The sequence below is a fragment of the Mastacembelus armatus genome, chromosome 15, assembly GCF_900324485.2.
Source record: "Mastacembelus armatus chromosome 15, fMasArm1.2, whole genome shotgun sequence".
NCBI classification, from domain to species: domain Eukaryota; kingdom Metazoa; phylum Chordata; class Actinopteri; order Synbranchiformes; family Mastacembelidae; genus Mastacembelus; species Mastacembelus armatus.
In genome coordinates this window covers 11123745-11133955 of record NC_046647.1, presented here as the reverse complement: position 1 = coordinate 11133955, position 10211 = coordinate 11123745, and the positions used below count along the sequence as shown (strand labels likewise).

General features: G+C 41.0%; 1 protein-coding gene across 2 annotated transcripts; it reads right to left on the bottom strand.

The window, feature by feature from the left end:
• Nucleotides 1–73: 73 nt before the first annotated feature.
• On the bottom strand, nucleotides 74–3896 carry agpat4 (1-acylglycerol-3-phosphate O-acyltransferase 4 (lysophosphatidic acid acyltransferase, delta)). 2 transcript variants are annotated; one of them, XM_026310273.2, is made up of 10 exons: nucleotides 3653–3896; nucleotides 3201–3257; nucleotides 2916–3097; nucleotides 2587–2756; nucleotides 2294–2455; nucleotides 2057–2210; nucleotides 1829–1931; nucleotides 1645–1720; nucleotides 1076–1274; nucleotides 74–565 (listed from the first exon to the last, which is right to left on the bottom strand). In XM_026310273.2, exons 3-10 carry the CDS (start codon nucleotides 3091–3093, stop codon nucleotides 474–476), a joined length of 1134 nt encoding a protein of 377 aa, XP_026166058.1. In that variant the 5' UTR covers nucleotides 3094–3097; nucleotides 3201–3257; nucleotides 3653–3896; the 3' UTR covers nucleotides 74–473. The 2 variants fall into 2 exon arrangements, with proteins under 2 accessions (XP_026166058.1, XP_026166057.1); XM_026310272.2 differs by lacking the exon at nucleotides 3201–3257 and having other exon boundaries at nucleotides 3653–3895.
• Nucleotides 3897–10211: the final 6315 nt, after the last annotated feature.

Genomic DNA, 10211 nt, shown 5'->3' with positions numbered 1-10211 from the left:
ACACCCCACAACTTCTGGTCCTCTGCTGCTCTTACAGTGTTTGCTATGTACAAACAATATTAATAAACCAATATGTTTTTTAAGACAGTGGACTGTCTTACAATGAAAATGGTGTTTATTATTACATTAGTAACCAAGAGGTAGTCCTGATTTCACTTGAATGAATTTTAATTTCTGAGTTACCAGTAAAAATGTTTTATTTTAAATATTTACACTGATTTCAGGACAGTGTGGTAAAGTCGCAGTTTCCCAAGAGAAGCTGCTCACCACAGTCCAGTTTCATGATCTTACATATTGAGCTTCTGTAGCTTAGCATTAAGACAAACACACCACACCCAGTTTTGTGCTTTGAAGCAAGTTTGCACTCGTTCATCAGGCAGGATCCTGTCACAGTGATGTTTACAGATTCTACTACCAGCAGCTTGCAGATTAATAGTTGTGCAAACAAGCAGCTCTGAGTAGCTCCGGATTCCTTAGTTGTTGTTTAGAGGGACCACTTTATTCCCGTAGCTTGAGCCTCTGCCAATCTCAGTCTGGCCAATCATCCAGCGAACTCCCAGCGAAGCTGTCAAGGGAAGATTCAAATGAGGTACATTTAGAATATGATTTGAGTAAGAGAAAGGATGTGGTGAGAGATTCTGGCATCCAGCATAGGATGTGGTTTTTTTGGGGGGTTTTTTTCCCCTCAAAATGTGAAAACTCTTCAAGATCCAAATTTAGTGAAGTTGTTGGATTTGTCACTCGGACACTGAAAGCTAAGGGACACTTATTTATTGTGGAAACTATCACATGCTCTTCATGAACCCAGGCTGTTAGAGAAAACATTTCTTTATTCAGCATCTCAGTGAAACTATTTAGATGGATTCATGTTTAACATTTCAGTAAGCACATGCCACATGTTAAGGACATGCACCCAAGACTGATAAATCGTATTTCCCAAAAAAAGGGGACTTACATTGGAGCTGTCAGATCTGCTGCTTTATGAAATGTTTGGACAAAAAGGAACTGATTAAAACTGGAGGAAGCACCATCAAACCTATTACAGGGTGACTCCACTGAAATGCATCCAACTAACCTGCAGAGCAGACAGCCACAGAAACGAAGATGGTCAGCATGGATCCAGAGCTGATCAGCTGAGCGAGTAACAGGCCCAGTGGGTAGAGAAGCAAGCAGGACCAAAAGAGCCAGTTGATCAAGGGCCAGGGTCGGCGTGGAGGGTCTACTATGGGACCAGGGAATCGCCCTGTCTGTGTATAGTGTTCCTGAAAACTATCCTGCAAAGAAGAAGCCTCAGTTTGTTCTTCGAGAAGCCATGTTTCTGCCAGTGTCTCCAGAAAGTGGTCAGAACCAAAATGTGTACTACCTTGTGTAATGTTTAACATAGCATACTCAGATTAGTAATGAACGAAGCTGCAGAGCTGAGGCCAAATCCAAAAAACAGGTCTTTACAGTGCAATCTAACATCGTATGTACATCCTTCTTGTTTTTATAAAATAAAACATTAACCTTTAGGGGTAAAGAGCAGATGTATGATTCTACACAGTGAAGCCCACATATTTAATGAGCATGGCTTCTGTTCAGGCCTTCTGCAGTTGTATGGCCACATAGATATGTGAAACCCTCCCATATCTATTCATCACTAACCTTTTCTTGGTAGAGTTTATGGAGCCAAGCAGCGCACTCTGCCTCCTCTTCTGGGATCAACTCCAGAGGGATTCTCCTGCGAGCAAAGTGAAGGGGGAAGTCAGATCTCTCAGATAATAACCAACTGCAGTAGTAAACAGGAAATAAAATGTTCAGACCATGGCTGTAAAACGCTTCTTAATACCTCACATAAAAATCTGCGTGATACTTCTTCCCATTGAGAATTCCGAGCAAGGTTGGTGCTTCGTTGTTTCTGAAGTTCAGCGTGGTATCATAAACAGCTGCAACTGCACAAGACAAAACACACAGCAGCACTTAACTGTACTCATTTGACTTGCAAATCCCTCTTTCTCATAGACAACCAGCTCAGATCTGAATATATTTAAATATTCAACCACTGATGGATACTCACCAGTTCCCCTGAGGTTTTGGACAGTTATCCAGAATCCTTTAGTCCTGGGCAAAAGATGGTACTTCAGCTTGGGCAAACCTTTGCTCTCAGCCACCTGCATGCTTATCTGATGCTTCTTGGGTGTGAAACGTGTTCCTTCACAGAAAAGCAAAAACTAGCCACAGGAAAAGAGAATGGTCATTACAGTAACAGCATTATTCCACATCCAAAATGATCTCTGTGAGAGTTGAAACTTACCCAGAAGTGTTCTGGGTAATCTCGCAGGTTCTGAAGACTCTGAGACACCGTCCTTCTGTCCTCCTCCCATTTCCGCTTACAGAAAACTATCTCCTGGAAGTACCACATCCAACCAATAACTGGCAAATAAGCCAGCTCTTTCTTGGCGAGCACTTTTGAACTCTGGACAGAAGTTGAACACACATAAAGAACTGAAGGACAGCGCTGCATTGCAAAAATCCCTCCAGTGAAAAAAAAAAAAGAAAGAAAAAAAAAGCACTATGCTTGTGATTATCTGAGACACTTTCTCTTACCCCAAGAACTCCGAATCTCTCACAGAAGGACCAGCCACACATGAAGTCTACCTCAAAACTGTGGTTGAGAACAACGACAGCGTTCTCGTGTCCATACAGTGGATAATTCTCTGGGTCTGTGTAGAGTGTGCATTCTGTCCCCGACCACCACTCCAGGACAGCTACCATCTCTGAGGATCATCAGAAAAGGATAGTTTTTAGTCTGTAGCCTATTGCAGACAGATGAATAATCCCTCTACATGCATACAGCAGAGTTGAAATCTTCACTGAAACGAAGAGACAAAGGGCAGGTTCCATTGGCACCTGTGCAGAAAAAGAAGTGTACTCACGGCTGTTGACGCAGTAGGCCAGCCTGACATTGATCCTGCGGGCCAGCTGCTTGTTGACCAGCCACAGAGGTAGCGAACAGATCTGCAACAGGTTGACAATGAGGCCGCTGAGCAGGAACACGTAGCAGATGATCAGCTGGCACAAGAACTGGGATTTCAGCAGCTGCAAGAGGCCCATGTTTCTGTAAAAGGACAGACACCTCACTCAGTTCATGCTGAACCACCAGCCCATGTTGCCCCGAGCTGTGACAGTAACTGCTCTCACAGTGCTGAGCCCACACTGACATAAAGGTTTTCTTTGACTGGACTTTCTCATTTCATCTGCTGAATGGAACCTTTGAGCTGGACAAAAGAAAACAAAACAAAAACAATGAGACAGATAAACACAACCCAACTAAAAGCTCAATTCTCTACAAAAAATAAATACACAAAAGTAGAAAAACAAGTACAAATAATGGTAAAACAGAGCAGGAACTAACGAAATACACATTCACGTCCAGCAGCTTATGAGAACATTTGTTGGTATCACACAAAGTCTGCGCAGCAAAAGGAAACAACATTCAGGATAGCAGAGATCGGATCTGTGTAAGTGGGGTAAGAGTAACAAATTGTAAATGTGCACAAAACCTACAAACAAACACGATTTCAACAAAACGCATCTGTGACAAGCTCAATCACCGCACACACACAGACACACACGCTTCTTTCAGCTCAGCTGGGACATATTTGACATTTACTTTGATCGCTCTGGAGAAATATCTTCGGATTTTCAAAGACTGGCGATCAGAAAAACACCAGCCTGTCCTGCTTCCATGACTCTTCTTCACATTTTAGTAATGTGCTGTGGTTTTTCCTGCAGATAAACCGCCGAAAGGAAACTTCCGCTCACAAGGAACCACACCCATCCGAAAAAAACACGCGTGGACTCGATGATAGAGACGTGAGACGGATCTGCTTCCTTCTAGAAAGTGTGGAGCCAAGCTACCTCACAAAGATCGTCTATGTATCCACAGACATCATGGCCACGACAGGCGATATAACGGAACGACACGTTGTCGTTCCTTAGCGCCATCAACGTGGCACCGAGTGAGACCTCTTCGTGTTTTTGACGTCTCTGTGTTGCCTTTGTGTGTGCGCAGGAATGAATGGAGAGTAGCATGGTGCAGTCCAAAGTCCGCCTGGCGACACAGTTTATTTGCAGAATACAGGAAATAGAGTGGTGGCAAAAATGGAGGAGCTAGTATGGCTAACATGCTAACAGTAGTAGTGTTTTACCTTTAGCCCTCACACAGTGCAGTCCAACAACACCTCTTTGACACATCTGCCACCTTATTTCTAACATGGTTTCATACAATTTAGGTTTTCAGTCATTTGAGAATTTTCAGGATTCAGGATTTTGTAGCTCAGAAACTCCACTTAACATAAACAGACCAAATAATTCATACATTCATCCATTATCTATACCAAAGAGTGTTGTGTGGCTCTCAGGGAGGAGCTGAAACAGGTTCTGGGGGGTCAGGAGGTTCTTCCAGATGACTGGACAGCTACAGCTAAAGTGATCAGGAGACAGGTAGGAGGGTACTTGGTGTGTCATCTGGAAAGAAGAAAGCAGATAAGGAGATTTGGTGGTGGAATGAGGAGGTTCAGGAGTGGGTTAAGAGGAAAAGGTTAGCTAAGAAGAAGTGGGACACTGAGAGGACAGAAGAGAACAGACAGGAGTACAGGGAGATGCAGAGTAAAATGGAGGTAGAGGTACAGTGGAGGGACAGTGAATACATTGGTAAAAGGATGCTGAGGTTAGAGCTGCCAGGAAGGAGGCCTAGAGAAGACCAAAGAGGAGGTTCTTGGATGTAGTGAAGGAGGACATGAGGATAGTTGGTGTGGGTGAGGAGGATACAGAGGATAGGGTTAAATGGAGGCAGATGATTCGCTGTGGCGACCCCTGAAGGGAGCAGCCGAAAGGAAAAGAAGAAGATCCATTATCTGTACCTGCTTTTTCCTCTTTTGAGTCACAGGGATCTGCTGGAGCCTATCCCAGCTCTCTTTGGGTGAAAGGCTGGGGTATATGTAAAACTCCACACAGAAAGGCCCTTGCTGGGTTTTGAACCAGGAACCATCCTGCTGTGAGGCAACAGTGCTAACCAACAATCCACCAATGAAAAATAAGTCAAAATAACGAGATATTTTCTCAATAATCTGCTCAATAATAATTTTTCTAGCTTCCATATAATGGATATATTGTCTCCTCTTAAAGCAAATAATAATCCTCAGCTGAGGCTTTAGTAGAAATAGCCACAGTGAGCAGAAGACATACACTTTTAATAATAATTTCATTGTGAACAAAAATAATAGCTCAGGTAATTTCCTTTTGCTGACACCAGAGGGAAATAAAGACGCACTGACCACAGCTCCCATAGACGAGAAACACAGACAGAATAAACTGTCCCTGTTGCGCATACATACGATGATAAATCAGTTTGACTTTTTATTATTTTCTGTATTGTTGGGAGAAAAAAACCTACATGTAATTCACTAGCCAAGCCAAACTGCTTTTGATTATTTTACTTTGAAACCCAGGGACTGCTAAAAGGAGGTTAATGGGGTGTTGAGACTGTTTCACTTTGGAGGTTACTGAGAAATGTTTCCAAACTCTCTTTTTATAGACCCATAATGCTTTAGCCCTTACGTCCTTTATGACCCAATAACCCTGAAGAGAGGACATGCCTATCTGAAGAGGCCAAAACAAACAGCAAAGCAGCCCAGGAAGCCCAAGACAGGTCAGAGAGAAAGGATATTTGAATTACAGGGGAACACAGCAGCCGAGGGGGGTGATGGTAGAAAAAACACTCACCAACCTGACGCCTGACACTAGAGTCCAGGGAGAGTCCTAACAGAGTCTAAAACAAGACAGGATAACAGAATCCGAAGTGGAGAAGGACAAGACAACGTGGCACTCAGACAACAAACCAGCACTGAGGGCAGTGTGACAGGGGTTTATGTAGCATGTGGGCAATAAGCAATCAGGGAATTGACAACTGGAGGAAAGGTGAGGGCAACAAAGGTGTGACTAAGAGACAGGAAGTGCAACACAATAAGTCAAGTGATTGAGCGTGATAGGGTTTATATTGTTAGCTGAACTGAAGAAACTATCTGTTGTAGCTATTTTACATCCCACAGCACCTTAACAAAGAAGCCTGTGTTAAAAAAGCAAAGAGATGCATTAAATCAAAATAAACCAAAGTAACTATAACTGTGTACTAACCCAAGCCGAAGCACTACTGGACATAGCCAAAGCCCAGCTATGCAAATGGCAAGAACATGAGAACAACTGTTAGATAGAAACTATAAATCAGAGTGAAAACATATAAAATAGCTCGTCATTAAACTGCAAAGCCTAATCCTCAGTGTACCTCCTGCCCAAACTGGGTATTTGGGAAGTAGAGTGGCTTATTCACATTTCACTCACTCCTTAGTGGAAAAGTGCAGTTGATATGAAGTTACTAGATTGGATTGAAGATATGTTGCAAGATGTGTTGCACCTCACCACAAAGTTGCCCTGTTCCAAGAGATGTCAGCTTTCATTAAATGAGTTATGAATTACCGTTAAAGTCGCCCTTCCATGGTACAACAGGGGATTGGATATCGTATAAGAGCAATGTCGTGAGTTTGAGCGCGGCTCTTTGTTGCATGACATTTGTTGCATAACATCCTCCCACATTTATTTATTGTCCACTATTAAATCAAGCAGAAAGGCTATAAAAATAATTTAAAAAAGCTTCCTTGCTAGATCAAACTAGACACCAGATGTAATGAAACTGGACTTACAGGCTTTTTTGACATGTGGGAAACCAAACAATTCATGCTTCAAAATCACCCTTTCAGGAGTGTGGACCATTTTTTAAGCGCTGTTGTTTATTTATTAAAAGGAGTTAGTTAATAAAAAAAAAAAACAAAACAGATTACAGCTGTCATTTTTCAGTCAAGTCTGAATCAGGTTGATGCAGCTGGCCAAAGCCTACAGCTTTCAGCCAGAAAGAAGTATAGTTTTGGCTCAGCAACACAGGAGTGATTTGGATGAGCATACTGTTTAAAGAATGCACCAAGGATCAAGTGAAATCACTGCATAAGTGTGATTTATAAGCAATTCTGCATTGATAGACTGTGACTAGCTTTCTGTCCATTTACCCAAAACAAACCTTTAACAATAACCCAAGCCAAAAGGCCAACCAGTGGGTATTTCCCATACTTCAATCAAGGGCTGGACTTTTAAGATAATTACAGTATCTGCATATTCCTTATAATGCAGTAAAGTATAATACAAGCTGTGGTTAAACAAAAGATATGATGGTAAAAAGTAAGAGTACAGTCATGTTTTGGAACACAAAATGCAGCTGATGCAAGTGATCTGACCAGACAGCTCAGTCAGCTACAGTAGCTGTTATTCTGACTGGAAAAATTTAAGTGACTGCGTTTGAACAAATGGTCTGAATAAATCAGGAAGTACTCTGACCTGGAAAATGCTGCATTCATTCAGGTTTTGTGCAGGCTTTAGTAAATAAGGCGCAAAATCTAATGAAGTCATTCTGGATGGCTTCATGTTGGAATGCCATGAAAGGAGATTTTCTGAATGCATGCATTAGGCTTTTGGACATATAGGAAAAACGAACAATTTAGAAAAAGTGACACACAGCCTAGGGCTTAAACTTTATTTGACACAGTGTATATGTGCAGTAAGCCAGTAATGAGATCCTGATGTAAGTAGTGTCTGTTTCTCCCTGGACTGTGCTTGCAGCCTCGTCTATCAGACATAGAAAGTGTGGGCCTCACCAACACATCCGGCTGTCACTGAAACACTGGGAGGTTTTCTGGAGACTCCTGCTCTGCTGCTCTCTGGGGCCCACGTATGAAGCCTGAGTCAAGTGCCAAAAAGTACTGGCCTGAGTGTAGTTATTTGATGTAATGCCATCACCAAGGTGAAGAAGATTTAAATACTGCATGGTTATGCAATTACATGTCCTCTTTCTCAACTTTTACTCCTGCTTCCTCTGACAGATGTCAGAATTGGGACTTGAATGCTAAGGAATGAGAAAATGAATCAACATGAGGTCATTTGTGCAGAACTGTGGTTGTCCATCGCAGCACATCTGTGAGAGCAACAGTTAGGGCGATTGATGTAATGTACATTGTCCAAATGGGAACAGCATGATATTTCTAATGTGGTGATCCGGTCACTGTCTTTGTGCAGAATGTGACAGTACAAAGGGAAATGGAAGAGAAGATGGAAAGCTTTCTCCTTGTTCAAGTGATCAATATTATATGAAGAGAAAATATCCAGGCAGAAACTATTGTTCTGGTGATTCCTGAACATATGTAATGTTGGATGCGTAAAGGAATGCTTCTGTATTTTCCATTATGGAGATTCTTGGTTTGAACTGGTTCTCTCCAGTTACACTCAGTGGCAAGAGAGCTGTTAAGTTTTGTTCATCTTGCTTTCTGAATACAGCAAAAGCAAATACTGTACTTTTTACTAACTGATTTAATATGGTGCATTTTTATATATCAAACTATCGGTTTGATCTGTTTGCTATTAAGTTTGACTAACAATTTTATTAAGGTGATAAAATGTCAATAGTGTTCTGTCCCCAATTTTGCTGATTATATTTTTATGAACTATTTCTTTAATGCAAATTCACCCCAGAACTATTTGATGATTAGTTCATGAAGCAAAGTTCACCCAAAAATAAAATTCAGTAATTACTTCCTCACAAGCATTATTAATGTCTGTAGGACCACCAGACACAGTGACTGAGTCCATGTAGTTTGGTGTCAGCACTATTACAAATGACTAAAGCGATCAGGGCCGTTTTTACTGCTCCAGAAAGCATAAAAAGACCATCACATCTTTTTCCAAACAGCTTGCAAAGACCTTTCCAACAGTTTGGTAGTGAACAGACTGCTTAGAAAGACTGTCAGGCTTTGATGAGACAATAAGACAATGCCAACAGCTGCGCTTCTGGGCATGTGTACAGCCAATAACCCTCTCACAGAAGTCAGAGAGCTGTTAACACATTTAAAAAATGGTCCACATCGCTTCACAGCCATCCACACAATCATTAGTTTTGCAGACTACCCATGCTGGCACAGTGGCATGTGCCATCACAGACTCCACCACATATGCTTTAGGTTGAAAGCTGCTTCAATTTCTCATTTTCTCACTTTTTAGGTAAGTCATCTACAATCAGTCAGCACAGTAAGATGAAGTGTTGGCAGTGAAGTGAAGTCTGTTGAGGACACATGGAAAATGTTAATGTCATTTTGTTCTTATCACCTAAAGGGTAAATTGATGAAGTTTCCAGCAGTGAGTGCATTTCTTTTAGTCACATACAACAAAACCAGAACTTATGCAGGAATAGCTGCCCTGTACTCCAACACATACTATTATTATTATTATTATTATTATTGTTGTTGTTGTTGTTGTTGTTGTAATTATTATTATTATTATTGCAATTTCTCTCAATTCAGTCATATGGCATAAATAAACCTTCATTCCCATAGACCTTAAACCATCCAATAGTAACATGACAAAGCTGTCAAACATAATCTACAAACATATAAATACTACAAACAATACAACTTCAATCTTATTCAAATTAAGACTGTTGGCATAAAGAGTGGAAAACCCAACATTTTCAAAGTCTTCTGTAATGGGAAAGAAATCCAATTAGTTGATATCGTCAAACAGCCATTGTGTATTTTCATGGGTGGATGTTCCATTACAGCAGAGTGCAACATGGCTGAAAAACCCATCAGAATGTAAAAGGATATGTTGTGATCACTTGTTTCCACTGGTGAAAGAGGGAGGGCAGCCTGTAGCACTGCAGTCCCGCTCATAAAGAGCAGACACGCTTTGACTCCTGTATATACTGGTTACATGAAAGTGTAATTTGCGTTAGACTCACTGGATACTCCTCTAATGCCATCTGTTTTGGTGGAGAGACAGGAAAGTAACAAATCATGTATTCCATGTCATTTTTAGTATTTCCAGTTGTTCTAATATGATTAGACTGAACCTTTGGTGACTAGTAGTTTTTTAAATGTTTGAGCCATTGCATCTATTACTTCTGTGTAATTGTGTTTACTTTTGTTTGATGTGTATGAACAGATAATGACCAACATTAAAACACAGTTGCAGTTAAAACATAAATAAAGTATGAAAATATGCAGTGTTTATATATTTAATTATATTTTGTATAAACATGTTTCCTTTGTCTTTGCTTTGAACACATTGAGAAATGC

Excerpts from the sequence above, each read along its gene's own strand:
- agpat4 (XM_026310273.2), bottom strand. The coding sequence starts at position 3,093 with ATGGGCCTCTTGCAGCTGCTGAAATCCCAGTTCTTGTGCCAGCTGATC. Across the intron at positions 2,757-2,915 it reads GGCCTACTGCGTCAACAGCC|AGATGGTAGCTGTCCTGGAG; the intron begins GTGAGTACACTT and ends GATGATCCTCAG. Across the intron at positions 2,456-2,586 it reads AGAGATTCGGAGTTCTTGGG|AGTTCAAAAGTGCTCGCCAA; the intron begins GTAAGAGAAAGT and ends ACTTCTGTCCAG.